Source organism: Bufo gargarizans, chromosome 4, assembly GCF_014858855.1.
Source record: "Bufo gargarizans isolate SCDJY-AF-19 chromosome 4, ASM1485885v1, whole genome shotgun sequence".
NCBI lineage: Eukaryota > Metazoa > Chordata > Amphibia > Anura > Bufonidae > Bufo > Bufo gargarizans.
Genome location: NC_058083.1, coordinates 421,026,187 through 421,049,571, shown reverse-complemented (window position 1 = coordinate 421,049,571; position 23,385 = coordinate 421,026,187). Strand labels below are relative to the sequence as shown.

General features: G+C 45.8%; 1 protein-coding gene across 1 annotated transcript in view; it reads left to right on the top strand.

Annotated features, from left to right (window-relative positions):
- TTL (tubulin tyrosine ligase) overlaps positions 1 to 23,385 on the top strand; it is a 51,505-nt gene that overhangs the window by 5,225 nt on the left and 22,895 nt on the right. The window contains exons 2-3 of the mRNA XM_044292251.1: positions 3,459 to 3,537; positions 17,129 to 17,361. Coding sequence (XP_044148186.1) covers positions 3,459 to 3,537; positions 17,129 to 17,361 — 312 coding nt within the window. The remainder of the gene's footprint in view (positions 1 to 3,458; positions 3,538 to 17,128; positions 17,362 to 23,385) is intronic.

The following is a 23,385-nucleotide window of genomic DNA, read 5'->3' as shown; positions in this document are numbered from 1 at the left end:
GCCTTTACTCCACCAAGGCCGGGCCCCTTGGTGACACGCTCTTGGTGCAAACAAACACCCCTTTTTCATGCTTCCCCGGGACTTTACTGCATCCATCACTATTCACATTGCCACAAAACGTTAGACGTTTTTAACTGGGGTTTAAAAATGGGCCCATTAATTTCAGTGGGGTCTGTCTCTACCAGATCTCTGAACGCTAATGTAAGTGCTAAAATAAAATTACAGAACAATAAAGCCCCATGTATCGCTGAAAAAAAAAAAAAAAAAAAAAAAAAGAGAAAAAAGTTTTTAAATAACCAAAACCGAAAAAAAATGTATTGCTTTCAAATCACATGTGCTGACCCCCCCCCCCCCCCCCCCCCCCACACACACCTCCCCCCAAAAAAAATGTGCCAGGTCTGGAAGGGGGGTAAATGGCTGGTCTTGAACTGGTTTTCTGGGGTTACTGTGGTTTTAAACAGAGATGCTCATGTACATCCTCCCCATGCTCTATTTTTTTTAATTCTGTTTAAATTCTTTTTTTTATTCGAATTTTCAGGTTCAGGTCTATTTTTTTAATTCTGACTCTCCTGACCCGTTTTTACCATGTACACAAATCCCTCTGTTTTTTTTACATCCTGTATGTAGCACTTACTGTTCCTGTTTCCAACCAATCCCATGATGCACTTCTTTTTCTGCCACAGCTCCTGCTCCGCCCCTAACAACGTCCAGCTAGTTACACAGACACTACCCTATCACTGTCATTGCTGCTGTATAACATACATAGGAGATATGAAAGAGCTGTGTGGACTAGGGCTGCAGCTAGCGACTATTTTTGGTAATCGAGTATTCTATTGATTAATCCAACGATTAATTGAGTACTCTAATAACAAAAAACGAATTAAAAGAACATTTTTCTTTCTAAAAATTCAGCTGCCCATTCAGTGCCATCAGCTGCCCCCCCCCCCCAGTGTCATCAGGCTCTTCCCCGCCCCCCACCTCCCCCAGTGCCATCAAGCTCGCTGCCCCCCCCCCCCCAGTGCCACCAGCTTGCCCCCCCAGTGCCACCATCTCCCCAGCGCCAGTGAAATAAAATATACTTACCTCTCCTGTAGGGGTGCCACTCCGCGCGCTGCACTGTCGTCCTGGCATCTGACAGCATTGGGTCATAGTGCGCACTTACATGCACTATGACCTGACGATGTGTCAGGATACAGCGGCCGGTGGGTGACCACGGAGCAGTGAGTAATAGCAAGTGATTCACTCCCGCTCCGTGGTCACATGACACAAACGAGTCCTCGATGCAAAAAATTTACATCGAGGATTTTTTTGTGTCGAATTACTCGATTCAATCGAGTAATCGTTTCAGCCCTAGTGTGGACATGATTATGTGACTACCGCCCAGAACGGAAGATAGGAGTTATAAAGGCGACAGAAATGCATTACAAAATTCACCTTCATAAGTAGTTATTTTAAAGGATGTTGATGCAAACCCTCTTTAAATAGGCACTTAAAATAAAAAGCAATCTATAAAATCAATAGCACAAGCGAATATAAGAACCTAATATATATCTTATTGTTGAAAACTAGGGGAGCCTCTTTTTCCATACTTTCCCCTCCTGCCTCCTGAGGTGATCATTCACTCATAATTCAAAGATAAAATCTAGCTTGAGAAAAAAGAAAAGTTAATTGAGAGTTATGGTTGTGTTCTGCCTATAGAAGTCTATAGAAATGGGAAGATATGGTGGATCTCCTGCAGGTAAACACAGACATATAGAGATGTTAATGAGTTTTCTATCTCCCCCAGTGCTGTATTCACATCACGCTGCGCAGTCCTTCTCTATAATGCCTTCCAGGCTGCTGCTGCTGCTTCTGAGGGAGTGATTTCCTTTTCTCCGTTTGCTGTGTATGAGAGACATTGTAGCAGCTAGTCTCTACTCACTAAGGGCTCATTCACACGATGTTGTGGTCCGCAATGCACGAGCACTGGCCGTGTGAATCCCGTATTGCTGTGCGGATCCATTGGCTTTAATTTGCGGTGTGGAAACACGGACCCGAAAGCCTATGGAAGCACTTCCGAGTATTTCCGTGGGCTTCCGTTCTGTGCTTTTACTCTGCAAAAGATAAACATGTCCTATCTTTTGCCTTATTTTACAGATTGCAGACCTAATCAAGTCAGTTTGTTCTGCATTTGCAGCACAGAGTTCACTCGCTGCGGATTGCTGCAGAACCAAGGAGAAGACAAGCTGTTCTCATGAGATTTGGTAAATCTCGCCAGAACAGGCTATGTAAGAGAGTATAGTACTTGGTGTACTTAATTACATAACCTGTTCTTGCGAGATTTACCAAGTCTCATGAGAACAGCTCGTCCTCTCCCTTGCTGTGATGTGGTCCAGTCGCTGCAGACCGCGTCACAGCCAGGGACAAGACTACCTGTTCTCATGAGATGCCCACTGAGAAAAGCTTATGTCTCCTTCTCCCTATACCGATTCTATTAATTAGCATATCAGGCGCCAAAACTAAACGGGGGGCATAGCGAGGCAACAGAGGAGTGGATCATGAATTAAACCGGCGAGATGGAATCTACTGAATCTGGACTCCAGTATGAAATATTACCTTTATAAAGAAAAAAATGGTAAACGGTTCTCTTTAAAGGGAATCTGTCAGCAGTTCTGACCATGATAAACTGCTAACAGCACTAGGTAAGGGTTAGGGGAGAGCAGCACAATCGTACCTTTTGTGGAGCTTTTATCATCAGGATTAGTGTGAATGTGAACTTTTCTGCAATAGCATTGGAGGAAGAGCTTCACTGTGAAGTTCTCTGTATTGGACTGATGACAAACCATCTGTTCTTCTCGGACCGCTATAGCAAGAGATCATTTCAGCTGTCACTCAGCAGAGAGATCTGACTGTGAAGCAGCTCAGAGCAGAGGGGCACTTCACAATTAAGCTATATGTCCTGTGACACATTGAGAGGTTTAGTCTGGGAAAACAGGTATTTTCCTCCCAGCATGTGCTGCTGGGCTGATTTACAGTCAGGTGAGGTCAAATACTGGACCGGATTTTAAGTGCTGGTCTGGGTTTTGGCGGCACCTGGCTATCCTTGAATAGGCACCTGGGCTCAGAAGCCATGTCTTTGTGCTGGGTCCTGAGGCCTGTGCTGGGCTGGAGAGCTGAGACTCGTATGTCAGGGGAACTTTTTGTTATATTAATTTGCCATTGGGTGTGAAGTAACACCAATAGTGCAAAAGTGACGTTTTGTTTTTGGCACCATGTGTGAATAAACACTGAAGTTTAAATTACGAACTTGTATTTTGCCCCTGTACTGCGCCCGCTTATCCTAACTACCAGAGTGAATCCCCACAGTCCATATGTGAATATTCAGCGTGTGCTTTCTAACAACCACTTTACTGCATGAAAAATAGCGCTCATCGGGTGATGACTACTGACCTGCCTCATCTTGTGTCTATGTTCTACAGGTCACGAGCCTGGCATTGTGCAGCTGGTAAATTACTATCGTGGAGCAGATAAGCTTTGTCGTAAGGCTTCCTTGGTAAAGTAAGTGGCCTCTGTTTTGCTTTGTGAACTGCTTAAAGTAATTCCACCTTTTCCTCCTTTCCATGAGAAGCATGTTGTTTTCTGAACAGGTTCCTATTTAATGGAGTTTGCCGAGAGTTTAATATTGATATCCTGTCCTCCAGATTGGTCATCAGTATCTGATCGGTGGGGTCCCCCCAATCAGCTGTTTGAAGAGGCTGCAGGGCTCTGGTGAACCGTGTCCTCTTCCTAGGGCAGTGGCATCACGTTCATCGGTCACATAGCCAAGCACAGCAGAGTCCCATTTAAGTGAATGGGTCTGGGGTGAAATACAGAGCAGAACCGCTGTACAATGTATAGTACGGCGCTTGCTGTGTAGAGGCCGCAGAGCTGAGTAGGGTTGCGCCGGGTATCAAATATTGGATACCCAATCAATACTTTTGTACCCAGATCAATGCGGTACTGGCATTTACTATTTTCCGATACAGGCTGCGCTACTGCTCTCATCACACCATGTTCTCATCAGCAGCACAGTGAAGGAGAGTCCCTCCCCACTGTGTCACCGCCACTGCCACCAATGAAAAGCGAGGGGAGGGGCTGTGAAGCTGCCACCAATGAAGTTAACATGATTATAATTCCGAGGGGGGGGGGGGGGGGGGCGGCGACTGCGTCACCAATGCATATGATTAACCCTTAAAGACAAATGTAGGCTGCGGGTGCCAGCTCTATCACATACCGGGAACCCAGCCTCTATGACAGGGCGTGGCGATCCCCGTCAATTATCCCCTGAGGGGTTAATTGACGCGGTTCGCCACGCCCCTGAAAGCGGGTTCTGCGTATGTCATACAGCCGTCACACGCAGCCTACATTTGTATTTAAGGGTTAATCGTATGCATTGGTGGTGCAGTGGCCTCCCCCAACTTGGAATTATAATCATGTTAATTATCTTCATTGGTGGCACCACCCCCTCACTGTTATAGTTATTAGTGACAGTGGAAGCTTCCAATCGGAGCCCCAGCAGTGATATCGCGGGGGCTCCAATCGGTTACCATGGCAGCCAAGACGCTACTGAAGCCATCCACAACTGCCATGGTAAGCTCCCTGCAGCAGGGACAGTGTACGATCCTATTCACCCTAATAGAGGTTTAACAGGGTGAATAGGACAAGGGAGTAAAAGATCCCAGGTTGTAGCTAATAATAAAAAAAAAATGTTAAAATACATTTTAAATCCCCCCTCCCCTTTTCCCAATTTTACAAATAATAATATATAAACAATAAAAAATTAAACATATTAGGTATCTATTATGGGATGGACGTTTTTTCACATGGTATCGAGTATCGCAATACTTTTTTATGCAGTCTCAAAGTCAAATGCAGCGCTCACCTGTGTGTGATCCTGGGAAGCACGGACGCGGTCTGGACTTGGCTGTCATACAACTCAGTTGGAAAAAGTTGTGGCGATGTCCAGCTTCCCATAAAACATAGATGCTTTATTTTGTTGCGGTTAAATCCATATACAACATTACATACGAAATTTACTCATTTCAGACCCCCAAAACGCGGTCCTTACTCATGATAAGGACCTCGATTAGGGGGTCCGGAACGCGTAGATTTCGCATGTAATCTTGTATCTGGATTTTACCGCAAAATAATAAAGCATCTATGTTTTATGGGAAGCTGGACGTCACTGCTACTTTTTCCAATTGAATACTTTTTTATGGTATCGAAATCGAATCAAAATTTTGGTATCGTGACAACCCTAGCGCTGAGGATACACCATCAATTCTAAACTGGCTGGCTTCAGCGGTGACATCAGTGGTTGGCTGCAGTGGAGCAGAGACTATGCCTAGGCAGAAGTAAACAAGCCGCGGACCAGAAGATGGACACGCAGGAGCGCACAGGACTGTAGCGGTGGGGAGCAGGTGAATACCAGACAAGTCCGTCAAAGGGGTTTTGCCACTTCAGCAAATAGCATTTATTATGCAGAGGAAGTTTCCATGGTTACGACCACCCTACAATCCAGCAGCGGTGGCAGTGCTTGGAGACTATAGGAAAAAGCACTAGCCTACATGAGCTCCAATGTTCCCAACCATGGAAATGAGTAGCGTATAATGTGATGGAGAAATTAATCCAGTCAACAAAGGAAGCAATATGGATAATAACAATGCATTAGTGGTGGCTGGACGACCCCCGCTCCCATTAATTTCTATGGGGCCGACGGAAATAGCCGAGCCAGCGCTCTGCTATTTTCGCCGGCCCCATAGAAAATGAATGGACTGCACTGCACATGCACAGTGCGCCCTCCTTCACTCGTGGGGCTCAGTTATCGATATAGGTGCGGGTCCCAGAGGTGGGACCCCCACCTATAAGACAATGGGGGCATATCCTAGCGACAACCCCTTTAACACAGGCACATATACATAGAAATAAATGCATGTCATAGCATATGTTGCTCTTCAGGCCGCACCTAAAATTCATGTGTACCGTTGGGGCAAGGACACAAACCAGAGCAATTCTGGGTTCAAATGCAGGTAGCTCTGTTAAGTGAACATGAAGATATGCATGGATTTCTGCAACCCCCTTCATCTGCCACGTGTGAATTCAGCCCAAGTGTTCCTCTATCAGAATCTTTTTATAGTAGCATAGACATAAGAATTATTGTCAACAATTATAAAACCGTACGGATTGCTGCCAATGGTCGTGACATTTATGGTCAGCTTAAGATTAGTGCAAAGACCTGTCTGGAGATGGCAAGTAATGGTTGCCCGTTGTCTGGTCACTGTTGACTGTATTTGTAGGTTAATTATGTGGCACTTTGGATGGAGGCACATTACACCCACGAGGCTTAACTTAAAGGGGTTCTGCACTTTGTTTTAACTGACGATCTATCCTCTGGATAGATCATCAGCTTCTGATAGGGGTCTGACACCCGGGACCCCCGCCGATCAGCTGTTTGAGAAGGCAGCGGTGCTCCAGCAGCGCCGTGGCTTTCTCACTGTTTACCGCTGGCCCAGTGACGTCACTACTAGTATCAACTAGCGTGGGCGCGGCTAAACTCTGTTCACTTGAATGGAGCTTAGCCCCGCCCACACTAGTTGATACTAATCCTGACGTCACTGGGCCAGCAGTAAACAGTGAGAAGGCCGCGGCGCTGCTGGAGCGCTGCTGCCTTCTCAAACAGCTGATCAGCAGGGGTGTCGGACCTACTTCGATCAGATACTGATGATCTTTCCAGAGGATAGATCATCAGTTAAAACAAAGTGCAGAACTCCTTTAAGCATAACTAAATAATAAATAAATAAAGACCAAGACACCTATCTGATGGAAGAAATGGCCGCAATGCTTTATTATGAGTTACCCAATAATTAAATTAATCAATAGATCAGAATAATTAACCCTTAAAAACCAAATCATTAACCATTAAAGACCACAATCCACTCAGCTATAGCTGTGATTAATCCCACAAGCCCCGCCCTAACAAGGTGAGGCCCCCTACAAGCATTGCAGCCCTTTCTCAATAGCACATTTCAAACCAATATTAAAAATGTCAAACCCAATTTCTGACAAATGCACATTGTCAGATCTGAAAAGGCCTAAAACAGAGCCCTCCAAATCAATTCTCAGTGTAGGTTCTCTTCTCTGCTCTCTTCTGAGCCCAGCATACATAAGAATGGCCAATAATCCAAACAATTAAATGATCTCCTGCAAAATAAAACATCATTTAGTCTGATAATAGCAGATCCGGTCTAACATATAATTTAGCTCTATGCGAGTCCCAACGCCCTATTCTTCTAATAATTGCTTCATCCAGCCCACACCTCGCCGCCTCTGTTGCTGCTCCAATCCTGAAAGAATGCGAGGAAATTTTAAGAGAGCTAAGCCCAAGAGCAGCCAAACATTTCTTAAGTACCGAGCAAAATTGAAGGAGAGGAGAGCCATCTTTATGAATCAAAAATGGACCCGACACAGTCGGTCGCACCACAAGCCAATCGCGTACTATATATATATTTTTTTTTTTAATTCTGTTTATTTGAAAGCAGAATCACAAGAAATATAACACAAAAGTCATGTATCTAGACAACATACATTGTACATGCTTTCCCCCCACGACCTTCAGGGAAAGCCAGGGAGCCAAACACAGTATCACATGGAACATGAGTACAGCACTTACAAATCTGACTGCATTTTTAGTTTTAACTAAACGAGTAGGTGAAAACAAAAGTAATAGAGAAAAGAAGAAAAAAGGGAAAAGAAATGGGAGGGGATAGACAGAGGGGGGGGGGGGGGGGGGGAGGCAGAACTAAACTGCCAGGGGTCCCAAGGTATTACCCAGAGATGCTTTAAGATACCACGAGGTATACTGAAATGGTTTGACCAATTCCCTAATCTCTGTCGGACTAAGATGCACCTCAATAAAAGCACGCCATTTATTGAAGAATTTGGAAGCCGAACCTTCCTTGTGTCTAGATGCTTCAATCCTCTCAAACCCCAATAGAGTCCTCAGTTCAGAAACCACCGCTGGAATGTATGGCATGGCATCCGTGAGCCATCTCTGGAGCAGTACTCTTTTAGCTACCAATAAAACAGAGTGTACTATAATCTGTATCTTAGTCGGGGTCTCTGGACGTATATAATGGAAAATCAGGGTCTGGGATTCTGCAGGCAATTCCACCGACCAGGTAGTCTTGACATACGCAATCACCGCAGCCCAAAACTTTACAACCTCAGGACAGGTCCATATGCCATGCCAGAAATCCGTGGCCGCCAATTTGCAATTTGGACAATGCGTGATGCGGTCCGGAAACTGAGGCGAGACTGGGAAGTTAAAACCATAGATCGCTCGATGCATCATTCTAAAAAAAGTTTCACGCCAGGTCTCACTGATCACGCACTGACGTACCTTACTCCAACCTTCCAGGATTTTCACCCCAATCTCATCATCCAAGGTGACAAGCTCCCACTTCCTAAAAAGTGTAGACACTTTGGCTTTCGTGAAATTGCCCGAGAGGGCCCTATACAACCTAGAGAGAGAGAAACTGTTTGGGGGGAGAAACTAAGAATCTCGTCAAAGGAATTTGAGACCGCCTCCTTTGACAGATCACGCAGTCTACATGAGCAAAAACCCAAATTCTGCATTATTTGCAGGAAATGGGAGTCCGGTAGGGTGAATCTCTCCTTCAATTCCTTTGGAGTCAGCCAGCGCTTTTCCCCCGGGTGCATCAGATGCTCCGCCCTGGTCAAACCTCTAGATACCCACAGCTCCGGGGGTCTCAAACTAGTACCTGACGGAGACTCTGGATGGCCCCACAGCGGTAACCATTTTGAGATTGCATGAGGCAAACCCATTGCCTTCCTAATCGCCTTCCAGGCTGCCATCGTATCTCTCAATAAAAGCGAGGATTTAATATCCCCAGGCAACGCGGCCATGTTAGAGTGAAGACACGAAACCAAGTTCCAAGGAGCTACTAAGTTTTGTTCTAATTCCCTATTGGAGAAAAGATCGGTATCGTGTACCCAGTCGGATATGTGGCGCATAAGACATGCTAAATTGTAACCCCGTACATTTGGGAATTTCACCCCTCCTTCTGGTTTCCATAGCATAAGCTTCGAGAGAGAGATACGAGGGCGCCTGCCCGACCACAAAAACGTGGTAAACGCTTTGTTTAGGGCAGTGACGTCAGAGGATCGGAAGCGTTTGGAGGGGGTAGAGCAACTTAGAGAAACTCATCATTTTAATAAGCTGACATCTTCCTAGCAGAGATAAGGGCAGGGAATGCCACTTCTGTAGTTCTGATATTATTTTCGCAATAAGGGGAGGGTAATTTAGCGAGTATAGTGACCCTGGGAGCTTCCCTATTTTGATCCCTAAGTAAGTGACATACTTTTTAACCACAGAGAGAGAGAAACCCACGTCCTGCCAAATCTGCGGAGGGTTAGTGGCATGTAACTCCAGAATCTCGCTTTTGGTCGAGTTTATTTTATAGCCCGAGAAAGACCCCAAAAAACTCAGGAACTCCATTAAGGGGCCTAGGTGTCACTGAGGGGCGTCCATGAAAATCAGAAGATCGTCAGCATACAGGGCTAATTTGACCTCCTTCTTACCAATCGTGATACCAGAGTATAAGTCAGAGTCCTCTAAAAATCTAGCCAGTGGTTCGATGGCTAGGTCAAAGAGGAGGGGGGAAAGCGGACAACCCTGTCTAGTCCCTCTCTGAAGAGGAAAGATCTGACAGGAAACCACCCGTATGGATGCGCGCCGCTGGGCTGGAATAAAGACCCTTCAGAAAAGTGCGAATATCCCCGAAAATCCTGAATTTATCGAGCACCACCCCCAGCCCGCAAGAAGTCAAAGGCTTTTTCCGCATCCAAAGCCAACAAAATAGGGGCCGAGGCTGGCTGAGGGCGGCGCCGCACCCAATCCAAAGTCGCCAATACCTCCCTGATATTGGCCACCCCCGACCTCCCTTTAATGAAACCCACCTGGGAGGGACCCACCAGGGCAGGCATTAGTAAGCTCAGCCTGTCGGCCAAAATTTTCGTCAAGATCTTTAAATCCTGGTTAATAAGTGAGATTGGGCGGTACGAGCCTGGATCTAGTGGGTCCTTGTTAGGTTTAAGTATCAATTTGATGTGGGCAACATTTACATGGGCAGGAAAGCTACCTGTGTGTAGTAAGTGATTGAAATATTCCGTTAACGTGGGGGCAAGATTGTCTTGAAGCACTTTATAGAATTCCCCTGAGAATCCATCAGGGCCTGGCGCCTTTCCATTATGCAAGGAGCGTATTATGTGGAGTACTTCCTCATCAGTTATTTCCGCATTTAGAGATCCCAATTGTTCCTCAGTCAGGGACGGCAGTTTGACCCCAGATAGAAAGCGCACACCCTTCTCCGGGTCCTCTGGAGTGTCCCTGTAGAGACGCTCATAGTATGTCCCCAGCAAATCATTTATCAATTTAGGATTGGTTTGGACCACTCCCCCCTCCCCCTTCAGAGCTGTAATGACCGTAGGAGCTCTCCTACCCCGAGCTAGGTTAGCCAGCATTTTGCCTGACTTATTGCCAAATCTGAACAGATCCATCTGGAATTCTGACCTATACATTTCCTCCCTTTTGTCCACCCATACCTCGAAGGTGTTCCTAGCTGCTATCCAAGCCTCCTTGTGCTGAGCGGTAGCCACCCTGAGGAATTGAGTATACGCCTGCCTAAGGGCCGCGCTAGCCTCTTGATATTGTTTTGCCACCACCTTGCGCAAATTACTAACATAACTGAGAATTCGACCTCTCAGGACCGCTTTAGCAGTCTCCCAATGGTTCGAAACATCTGATGCACCCCGAGGATTGTCACCCTGAAACTCCCACCACCAACCTTGTAGCGTATCTTTAAAGTTGTCATCTTTGGCCAGAAAAGAAGGAAAGCGCCACAGAAAATCAGTTCCTCTAGGGTAAGAATCCTGCATAGAAATGGAGACAGGTGAGTGATCAGAAATAAGCAGGTCATGAATTTCAGCGGATACCACCCTAGATGACATATGCAAGGGAAGGAAGAGGTAGTCAATACGAGACCATGCATTGTGGGCATGCGAAAAATGTGTGTATTCCCTGTCATCAGGATGCAGAGAGCGCCAAGTATCATACAATCCTGTAGAGGTTAGAAGGGGAGGTATAACCTTGTCAGAGAGCCTTTGCACTCCACCCGACCCCCCATCCCTCTTCCGGTCTTCCACAACAGATGCGACTGAATTAAAATCACCACCCACAATTTTATTGTGAGTTCCATCTACAAGCAATCTGTTTTCCAGAAGAGCGTAAAAGGGGGCGTTATTGTCATTTGGGGCATAAACATTATGAATACTATAAGATATCCCTCCAATCTCAACTAAAAGCCTATGCCACCTGCCCTCACTGTCATGAGATTCTGAAAGCATTTTCCCTGAGAAATTTCTATGCAGTAATGTGAGTACTCCAGCTTTGCGTTCTCTGGCCGAGGATCCATACACAGAACCTACCCAGAACTTTTTCATACGAAAGAAATCTTTGTCCTCCAGGTGCGTCTCTTGCAGGAGAACCACGTCAGGCTGAAGACGCTTCAGGTGGCGCAAAATTTTGGACCGTTTCTGTGGGGGGCGTAACCCCTTGACATTCCAGGAGATGATTTTCATTTCAGCTCTGGTGTGCCCGGATCCCCGGACAGAGAAAGCCAAGGGAGAAGGGAAGAGGGAAGGAAAGAGGAGGGAGGGAGAGAGGAAAAACAAAAAACAAAACCAATAGAAATACAACAATAACCCTGCCTAGGTGTGTGGCAGCAAATAATATCCTGCTAAGCAGGTTACGACTAGATGGTATCAGTCGTCACTTAATCTAGTTATAGACTTTCCTTTTTTTCAACATGGCAGAGCCCCTGCATACCTAGCCTAAACAATGGCAAACTGTACGACTGACCAAAAGAAGGCCCTAACATGACGCATGGAGCAGAAAACACATATCCATGAGCTAGGAAAAATGAGCAGCATTAACAGATACCATCCCTCAGGAATAAGTCCCGAACAAAAATGCAACTTGAGGAGTATCAGCGCCCCCTTCTGGAGGGCCTATCCAGGTCAGATTGCGAGCGGTCATTCCCTCGGTGAACAGCTGGTCCCAATGAGTCCTTCAGATTAGGCCGCTGAGGAGATAAGGGGACATCTCGCGGCTCGGAATCCACAATTTCATCCAAGGCCTCCTCTGCTTCAGAAGGGGATCTAAAGGTAATAGTTTCGCCGCGCGCTCTGTGGATCTTTAGAAGCGCAGGGAAAAGAAGTTGAAACCTGATGTCCCTTTGGTAAAGTGCAGTACAGACTGGGCTGAAGGCCTTGCGCTTCTTCGCCACCTCAGCCGAAAAGTCCTCAAATAATAAGATTTTGTGACCTCTGATAGTTATCTGGTGCCTTCTCCTGCGAAAACTGCGAAGTAGGGCCACCTTGTCATTGAAGTCCAGCAATTTAAAAATTACTTGACGAGGCCGTCCATCCCCCCCTCGTGGAGATTCCTTATTAGAGAGCTTAGTAGCGCCCCTATCCGGGCCAATCCTGTGGGCCCGCTCCACCCGACAGAAAAACTTTAAGCCCAGGGCCTCCGGCAAGTCCTTTTCACATATATCCAAAAGGTCTGGTTGCGTTACGGACTCAGGCAGCCCCACCAACCTCAGATTGTTGTGGCGGGACCTATTTTCCAGGTCATCCACTTTAAATCTCAAATAATCCAGGGACTGCTGTTTGGATTTTAACATGGATTCAGCGTCCCCTGCTTGCTGCTGCAAAGAACGCAGCTCTTTCTCCAGGGGCCCCACTTGCATGCTGGTTTGATTGACCTCCTCCCTCAAGGAGTTAAAAAAGAGGCCAGTATTGTCGTTTCCAGCGTTTTCTGGATATCCGGCATGATCCGCATTGCCACTTCAATGGCTAGCTGTTTATAGTCTAAAGGGACTGAGCCACCCAGGGGGGACCCCTCACCCTGAGAACTCTGGGAGCCCACCTCCCGAAAAATCAGTGGCTGAGAGTCCGCCATTTTTGCCGCGCTCTGTGAGGCTGCCATCTGCGCACCTGTAAACTTCTGCCCGCTCCGGAGGAGATATCTGTCCATCAGTTCCTCGGTCCACGAAAGCGGTGCCAGTCGGACGTCTCCTAGGGCCGAAGATCAGTGCCCTGCGCTGCAAAATGAAAGCGGTGGTCGGTGGTAAGCAGGAGCTCCGTGCACTGCGTCCTCACATGGCGGCGCCGGAACCGGAAGTCCCGCGTACTATATTAACGGGACATAGTAAAGAACCAACCCAAGCATTTAGCCTTCCAATTGATCGGTTTTAGACCACTTCAGAAAAATTTCAATAAAATCAACGTTTAAAGGAGACATCTGAAAAATCTAAACCAGAACAAACTGAACGACTTGCCGAAACTAACTCCCCAATCCTTAAAGGGAGTCTGTCACCTCCATAGGGCCATATACAGTGCGTACATGGCTCTGTAGCACACCTATACAGGATTGTAACGGTACCTTTGTCTTTGTCTTTAGACTTGCACCAGCAGGAAAAACGAAGTTTAATTCATATGCAAATGAGCACTCGCAAGTGCCCAGGGGCGGCGTTCAGTGTGTAGGTGCCCAGGCTGCTCTGCCTTCTTTTCACTTTACTCCTCCCCAGCTTCTGCCTTTGCCCGCCCTCAAGTCCGGACCTATCGATGAGGCAAGAGACTTGGAGGGCGGGCAAAGGCAGAGGCTGGGGAGGAGTAAAGTGAAAAGAAGGCAGAGCAGCCTGGGCACCTGGTCATTTGCATATGAATTAAACTCAGTTTTTCCTGCTGGTGCAAGTCTAAAGACAAGGACAAAGGTACCGTTACAATCCTGTATAGGTGTGCTGCAGAGCCATGTAAGCACTGTATATGGCCCTATGGAGGTGACAGACTCCCTTTAAAGCTGCAAAAAAAATAAAAATGCTAGAACAAAACTAGTATGAAAAAGTAATACTTTGAATGAATCCACACACACCACAGACAGAATCTCATATAGACTTCCCAACAGCTTAACAGATATCGGTCTCCTGGTATCGAATTCAGAAAACCTCTTAGAGTATCCCTTTAACATCTGCTTAATAGGAAAATAAGCTGACAACTGAAAACGAGATAAAGAATCCGCTAAGAAATTAAATTTACCTTGAACATATCTTGCCTTAACCCAAATATTACGTTTCATACAACATAAAACAAAATGCCTCAATAACTTAACCACTATTTCATACTCGTGTTTTGGCTTTCCGTTTGTGAGATCCATTCAGGGCTCTCAAAAGCGGTCCAAAACGGATCAGTTTGCATTCTGAATTGAAAAAGATCTGCTCAAAATGCATTAGTTTGGCTTTGTTCCGTCTCCATTCCGTCTGATGAAACTGAGCCAAACGGATCCGTCCTGGCACACAATGTAAGTCAATGGGAATGGATCCGTTTTCACTGACCCAATCTGGCACAATAGAAAACTGATCCATCCCTCATTGACTTTCAATGGTGTCTTGGCTATGTTAAAGACAATACAAACGGATGCAGACGGTTGTATTATCTGAACGGTTACGTCCATGACTGATCCGCACAAAACGCGAGTGTGAAAGTAGCCTTAGACGAAAGCGTATTAATTGCGAATAAGACACCTTTGTTATCTGTGTTGATCAAAATCCTTCTGTATTTAAAAAACCTACCCCATAAAACAACTGACACCAGCACAGGAAAAAATTCTAGAAGAACAATGTTACCAGTCAATCCATTATTAATCCATGAAACTGGCCAAGCTTCTGCTGACCGTTTACCATCCCAAAAAGCACCACAACTCCCTACCGCGTCTTTAAATAAACCCAAGGCATCAGCCTCCACGAACTCCTCCTGCCAACAACAGGCTCCATTGTGATTCTCAAAAAATTGTAACCAAATCGCCATATCATCTTTGAAACTTTTAACTAACCTAATATGCGAACTAGGAGATTTCAGACCTCTAGTAGAAAAGTACAGCCGTTTGGAAAAGACACTTCCCACTGGAATGATCCTGCAAGCAAAGTTCAACGTACCTAGCAAGGATTGCAACTCCTTCAACGTGCATTTTTCTTTCCTTATTTAAGAAACCAACAAAACTTAGAAATTCCATTTTAACCGTACCAATAACCATCCCCAAAAACTCAGTCTTTTCATCTGCAACTGGGATGTCAAACAACTCACAAACTTTCAAAAATTTTAACAACAACTCTGAACACAAACTAGAATTACAATAACCAACAAACAAAAAAATCATCCAAGTAGTATAATAAACCGCCCTGTGGAACCAACAACTGTACAACCCAATAAATAAATGTCAAACGGCTCAAAATAAAAGCAAGATAAGGAAAACCCCATTGAAAGGCTTTTATCAAAATAACTCCCATAAAACTGAAAACCCAATTAATTGAACCCGGACACAGTGACATGCCCGGGCGGGGGGCGGTCCACCCCGGGTGCCGGCTCTCACGGTGGTGCCAGCAGGCCCAGAAGTAATGAGCGCTTCCATCAATACAAATGGAAGCGCTCATTGCAGGGCACAGGAGCTGAGCGCATATTTCCCTATCCCGCCGCAGATCACCGCCATAGGCTTCAGGACTAGTAGGCCTGAAGCCTATAAGGTAGTGAAATCCTCGCGCAGGCGCACGTGATAACGTCATCGCGCGCGCCTGTGTCGGGACTCAGCAGCACAGTGTCGGGACTCAGCGAGCAAGCGCAGGTGAGTATTTAGCTTTTAGTTTTTTTTTTTGTATTTTGTATTTTTTTTATTTTATGTGCCAACTTTGGGGGACATGAGGGGGGTGCACACAGGAGGACGTGGGGGGGGGGGGAATTACTATATGGGCAGTGTGGGGGAAATTACTGTGTGGGGCAAATTACTGTGTGGGGGCAGTGTGGGGGAAATTGCGATATGGGGGCAGCGTGGGGGAAATTGCTATTGGGGAGGCACTGTAGGGGCAATTATATTATTTCTGGGGACACTATACATGGATTATTGCCTGGAGCACAATATAGGATGTTACTATTACTGGGGGCACTCTAGGGGACATTATAGCTTCTGTGGACACTATAGGGACATTTGGGGTAATTTATCAAACTGGTGTAAAGTAGAACTGGCTTAGTTGCCCATAGCAGCCAATCAGATTCCACCTTTCATATTTGACAGCTCTTTTGGAAATCCAGTTCTACTTTACACCAGTTTGATAAATTACTCAAATTATGTCAATTAGGGTCACTATTTTTTCAGCACCTGCCATCTGCACATTCACTGTTGGGAGTTTCATGCCGCTGCAGTGTGTTAGAATGGAGAAGGCTGTGTGATGTATCTGGTCGCATGACCATCAATCAGCGGCCATCTTATGGACAGGACCTCTATGTAGACAGCACAGAAACTTTGCTTAAGAAGGGAACATGGCTTGTCAATAAGCACAAAATATCTAAAAAGGCTATATTAATAGGCATTTCCCCCAAATTGGTTGCAGGGATTGTGTGACCTGACCATTTGTCATGACACAAAAGGAGCAGGTCACCATTGTGGCTAGCAACTGGCTGCAGCAGCGTCAAACTGGAAGTTTACATCCAGGGATCAGAGTGGAGCGCACAGGACCTCCCCCCTTAAACATGCACAACCCCCTTAAGGCCTCATGCACACGGCCATGCCCATATTTCTAGCTGTAAACGGATCTGCTAAATACAAACTCCTTCTGTGTGCACCCCATATTTTTTTCCCCGTTAATAGAAAGGCTATTCTTGTCCACAGTACATTCATGTTCTAGAAACTGCGGAAAGGCTACACAGATCCACATAAAACTCTGATGTGTGCATCCATAGAAATGAATGGGGCAGTGTGCTGTCTGCTGTGTGTGCTTTTGCTGATAGAACGTGGATGAAATATAGTCGTGTGTTTGAGGCCTTAACGTTATTTCAATGGTTTGGCATTTTACTGGCCTTGGTGTGGTGGTCTGTGTTGCTGTATATATGTCTGCTTTGGTATGCATTATATTTAGGTCATATTAGTGAATTTATGAATTTTGTATATTTTGGTTACAGTTTTAATCATTTTATTTTACAGATTAATTAAAACGAGTCCTGAGCTTTCGGAGTCCTGCACGTGGTTCCCAGAATCTTATGTCATTTACCCAACCAATCAGAAGTCTCCTGTGGCAAAAGGAAGGAACGGGCTCCAAGATCTAATCAACAGCACCCGTACAGACGAGCGTGAAGAGTTTCTAGAATCCTTTAACGGAAGGAAGGAGAGTGGAAAAGGAAATGTGTGGATAGCAAAATCCTCATCAGGTGCCAAAGGTTAGTCTAAATGTACAGAAAGGAACCGCACTCTTGGTAATATTGGTTAGAGCAGGGCCATATTTCTCAGTAGACGCGGAAAGCCTGTGTCCAATGGCACTTTGGGAACGGGCACCAGGCCGCCCGGGTTTTAAATCCGGTATAATCTTTGCAGTAGCCTCCATCCATCACTTCTGCGCATGTGATGTTGTAATGGTTCATTTAGGGTTGTACCATATTCAGCCACCTCTGCTTAAAATTCCTGACCAATTCTCTGTTACATTTACCATTTGATCAGTCTTAGTATTTAGTGCTTCCAGCTCCAGAGATTTAAATCTAGTATTGTGTGTTAAGGTGCCCATATTCCTGCCAAATGCTAGTCTTTACATGCACACTTGGCTCAGCCCAGCATGCATGTGTTTATTATGGGAGTGTAAGACGCTGTCAGCAGTTATGGCTGCCATCTTAACTCACAAGTCCGGCGAGGCACAGGTAAGCCCTCACCTGTGCCTATATCGGGAGCCGGTCTGAAACAAATGCAGTCACCGGGAGCAAGCAGTTCCGAGAACAGCCCGATGAAGGTCCCCGGCGGCTTTTCTTGGAACTGCCTGCTCCCGGTGACCGCATTTGTTTCAGACCGGCTCCCGATACAGGTAAGGGCTTACCTGTGCCTCGCCGGACTTGTGAGTTAAGATGGCAGTCCGTATGTGTTCGTTGGCAAACACTGCGAACTGGCTGTCAGATACCTCTGGTGGTGACTTTTCTCCCTTGAGAACAAAGGATCAAGCATCCACCATGTCTGATGCATCTTTTCCCAAACCTCTGCTGTTTCACATTCACACGCCAGTATTTTTCTTTTCCAGATTTTCGTTCCGTTTTTTGCGGTTCCGTGCTTCCACAAAAACCTTTCAGTTTTTACAAATTGTACATCCGCATCCATTCTGTTTTTCTGGCCAAAAAAATAAATAAAAAAGTAGGAATATATGTTGGTAGGGTATAAAAAAAATAAATCTTTCTATTGCCTGGAAACGGATCTGCAATTGTGGATGACATATTGATGCATTCCGCATGTCATCCACATTTTTGCGGACCAGTTGACTACAATGGGACCAAGGACCGCATTTTGCAAGCATTTTTTATTTATTTTTCGCAGATCCACATATCGGAACGGAACAACGTATGCGTAACACACTGGGTGCTGTCTGCATTTATTGTGGGGCCAATGAAATTAATAGGTCCGCATTCCGTTCCGCAAATTTGCGAAACGAATGCGGATTACAAAATATTGACGCGTGAATGAACCCTAGAGAATTGATAACCGAGATTTTTTTTAGGTAAAGCAGTTGTGCAGGATTCATCATAGGGACATAGCAAAGGTTTTGTGTCTTTTATGCTGTCCACAGCGAGGTCCTGTCCATAAAATGGCTGCTGACGGAGAGTCATGTGACCAGGCAAATCACCTCCATGTGATGTCTCCTCTATTCAAACACACTGCTGCACTAAACTCCCAACAGAACAAGCGCAGGCGGCAGGAGCAGTGTGTTAGAATGGAGGAGACCTCACATGGGGGTGATTTGCCTGGTCACATGACCCTCCATCAGCAGCCATTTTATGGACAGGACCTCGCTGTGGACAGCACAAAAGACTTGGCAAACAAGGGGGGATACTTTATGAAATGTAGAAAATGGTGCAGAATTTCTACAAAGGCTATATTAGTAAGTGCCCTATAATCATCTCACAAACACATTGGCCAACCCTTTTAACGTTTGTGGGTTGCAAAAACGAGTGTTAAAGGGGTTTGCAAACCTTTTTATGCAGTGGCCTGTCCTCAGAATGATCGGCAACACCCCACAGAACACCTATTCTGAGTAGTCCCATTGCGGAAGTCAGTGGGAGCAGCGCTGCAGTTGCTAGCATTGTCCACTAGAGCGTTGACGGTGCTTTGTAGCTCCAGCAGCGAATGAGCTGCACAGAACAGCTGATCGGCAGGGGTTACGGTTGTCAGACCCTGAGGATAGGTCATTGATTTAGAAAAGCTGGACAACCCCTTTTATTCTGTGGTACACTGGTGCACATGTGGATGATGGAACCATGTTCATATGAGTTCAGCAGTTGAACTTTGTATAATGCCATTACTTCTTATAAATTTTAGTATAAAATGGGATTTTTATGAGCCGTTTCAGTTCTTTCTTTTGACATCCTGTCACCCGATGACACACCCCATTTGTGACTGGATACTTCTACATAATGGGCATATCTCGGTTGAAACCAGCCCAATACAGAACTTCCTCAAATTACAATATTAATTGGTTCTGGGACAACCATTGTAAGTTGTCTATAACTCTATAGAAAACCAGTAATTGGTTCCAAAGCCCATAATGTCAGCCCAGGATAAGAAATGAGCAGATAACCAAGTCCCTAAACAGACAGGAATAGATACTGAAAGCTGTAAACAATTGTCTATGGTGTGGACAGGAGATTCTTCATGGTCTTGCATAGTGCGTAGATGTGCCAGAGGAATAAAATGAAGTCGCCACTCAACTTCTGCCCAAAGGAGCAGTTCATCCCGGCATAGACAGGGGGCAGTACAGTACATTTAGTACCACAGAGGGTCTACTAGACAACCAGTTAAGGTATTTTACCAGTGAAATGGCCATATTGATTGGTTGGATCTGAGTCTAAGACATTGTATGTTGTGTCTAGTTTCAACTTACGATGGATCAGAATAGACCATTGCATATTGAAAATATTGTATCCTGAGCAGGGGAGCACCCAGAAATTGTCTAGGGGGGTCCGAAAGGCAAAAAAAGTGGCATGTGTAGTGCGCTGTGCTAATTCAATTTTTCAAAGCCCCCCTTTATATTTAAAACTGCAGGGACGGGGTGTATTGTGTTGCGCTGATTCTTTTACTTGGCGATTCTAAAAGCCCTGTAGGAAAATAACAATGCGAAGTGTGCCGCAATTTTATGGCCCCGCCCATTATTAAAAGCCCCTCCTACATATAATAGGCCACTCCTAACAAACACTGTACAGCTGACATTCTATAGTCTACACATCATACGGAGAGAGGGGGAGGTCTGTCCTGGCTGCACTGCCTGCTTCACATCATACAATAGAAAGCCGGCTACAGCCAGGAAGCTCCTCCGCTCTCCTCCCTCACCAGATCCTGCTCAGGGCTTGTGGTTCCCCCCCACCATCTGCCACCCGCGGCCTGCTGCCCCCTTTGGCTGTCCTCACCCAGCTCTGAATCCTCCTTCTGCAAATGGCAGGAGGAGGAGCCGGAGCATCTCCTCTACTACATAGCGCCCCATACCTCTTACATCCGAGTGATGCCACCTTTGTTGTAGACGTTCTCTTTCCTCATCTTCTCCATTTAGACCAGACCGCCATGATGATTTTTCAGCCATCTCCCGTCTCTGCAGAGATTAACAAACAGACATTAGTTTCCCACATTTCCATCATCTTCTGAACACCCATTTCTGCCACCCCCAATACTGTGCCCCCAATACTATACTGCAGAAACAGTCCCCCTGGAAATACTGCTACCACACAGATGGTGCCCCAATACTGTGCCTGCTGTGCCCCCAATACTAGACTGCAGAAACAGTCCCCCTGGAAATACTACTACCACACAGATAGTGCCCCAATACTGTGCCCGCAATACTATACTGCAGAAACAGTCCCCCTGGAAATACTACTACCACACAGATAGTGCCCCCTTCAACAATTATTGGCACCCAGTGCTCTAAAAAAAATAACTGCGCCCAGACACTAATAGTATAAGGATAATGTCCCCCAAAAATTATTGTGCTAAGCTGATAACGTGGCAGGGTGCCCCCCAAAGTAGAAATAATTCTCTGCCAGAGCACACTTGGTAGTAATAATGCCCCTATAGTGCCCATACTAGTAATCATGTTCCTCATAGCCCCCTAGTATTAGCAAAGCTCCGCATAATACCTCCTAGTACTAATAATTCTCCCTACAATATGACAGTACATGAAATACCCCCGCTTAGTGCCCGCTGTTGAGCTAATGTCCCCATAATGTATGCCAGTATAAAATACCCCTATATAGTGCCCCAGTAAATGCCCTCATAGTACTCCTCTCCCCCTTCCCCATAGTGTCCCCCATAATATGCCAGTAAAAAATTCCCCTTCTAAGTGCCACCATATGCCCCAATAGTGCTCCTCTCCCCCATAGTGCCTACCATAATGTGCCAGTAAAAAAATGCCCCCTTAGTGCCACCAGATGCCATAATGCCCCCATAATGTGGCAATAAGAATAAAGGCCCCTTTAGAGCTCCCACTTCCCCTTAGTGCCCCCAAATAATACCCCTATAGTGCCACCAGATGCCCCATAGTGCCCCATAATGTGTCAATAAAAAAAAAAAAGCCCCTTTAGACCCCCCAGTGCTCCTCTCCCCCATGGTGCCGCCCCATAATGTGCCAGTGAAAAATGCCGCTTCAAAGTGCCACCATATGCCCCAATAGTGCTCCACTCCTCCATAGTGCCGCCCTCCCATAATGTGCCAGTAAAAAATTCCCCCTTAGTGCCACCAGATGCCATAATGCCCCCATGTGCCAATAAAAAAAATGGCCCCTTTAGAACCCCCACTTCCCCATAGTGCCCCCAAATAATGCCCCTATAGTGCTCCCCATAAGGTGTAAAAAAAAATCCCCTTTAGAGCCCCCATAGTGCTCCTCTCCCCCATGGGGCCCTCCCAAATAATGCCCCTATAGTGCTACCAGATGCCCCCTAGTGCCACGTTCTCCCCTATCGTTCTCCCCTATAGTGCCCCCCATAATGTGTAAAAAACAAAACAAAAAAAAAAACACCCGCCGCTATTTCGCAATATGCGAACTCGCTCATGCGCAGTTCCTTTCCTGGGGCTGATGCCAGCACAGGGAAGGAACACTATACGAGCTTGCGCATCGCGAGATTACGGCTAACTGTGAGCAAGGAGGAGATTCGGAGGACATAGGCGGTGCTGGGCTCCTACACAGGGGGGCGTGGCTGGGCAACAGGAAGGTTAGTACAGCCCCTTGGGCTCCTTACCAGGCTCATTTACATATTCTCTAAAATCATTTTTTTAACACAATAAAAGGACACAGCCCTATAGGACTGGTATATTGCGGACATGCTAGCAGCATCTCTATAACCGAAAACGAGGTGACAGAATCCCTTTAAACGGTTTTGCCATTACGACTTGAGATAGGAGTATGGGTATGTGTTACTGTTCTGCTTCGCTTTATTGACTGTTGTATAACACTAGTCAGACAGCTTAACAATAATTCAAAAGTCAAGAAACGTGAGACATCACATCTGACTGTATGTGCTCTTTTTTTCTGAATAACTTTGTAAAACTATAACATAAGCATACAACAAAACATGTGTGTCAGTACATAAAACATAATACAGCAGCCTCGCTCCATCAGTGAGAGTACTCACAACAATTCCATCATTAGTCCAGGAATAGATCAAGATCTCCTCTGCATGCAGCCTGCAAGATCCAGGAGCAGTCATCAAATGGAGGAAATACAGTTCCAGGTTAAAGGTTACTGCCTCTCACTCTGAGAAAAATACACTTCCTGTCAAGCTCTGGTAAAATAATACCTAACTCTGACCACTAGATGGCAGAAACGTCAAACTAACAATGCAGTATAATCTGTAACAGCACATTGCACACATTTACCATGAACTAAATGGGCAGAACACTCCCTGTCTGGCATCGTTTATTATGTCACTACCTAAATAACGACTGCTATGCAGAAAAAACAACATATAAACAGGAAAATGGAATCCTAGCTAGTCTGAGATCAAAACTATAATGTCAGTTATAGGTCTGAGATAAATTCTGGCGGTCTCATTTTTTACAATCTTGACCTCCACCTTTCTAACCTTGCCATCCCTGCTAGGTAGAGCATTGACAATAAGTCCTACGGGCCACTCGTTCCTGCTCTCTTGGCTCTCCTTCAACAGAACAACATCACCCACTTTTAAATTTGGCCAATCCTCAGTCCATTTCCTACAGTGTTGCAGATTTGA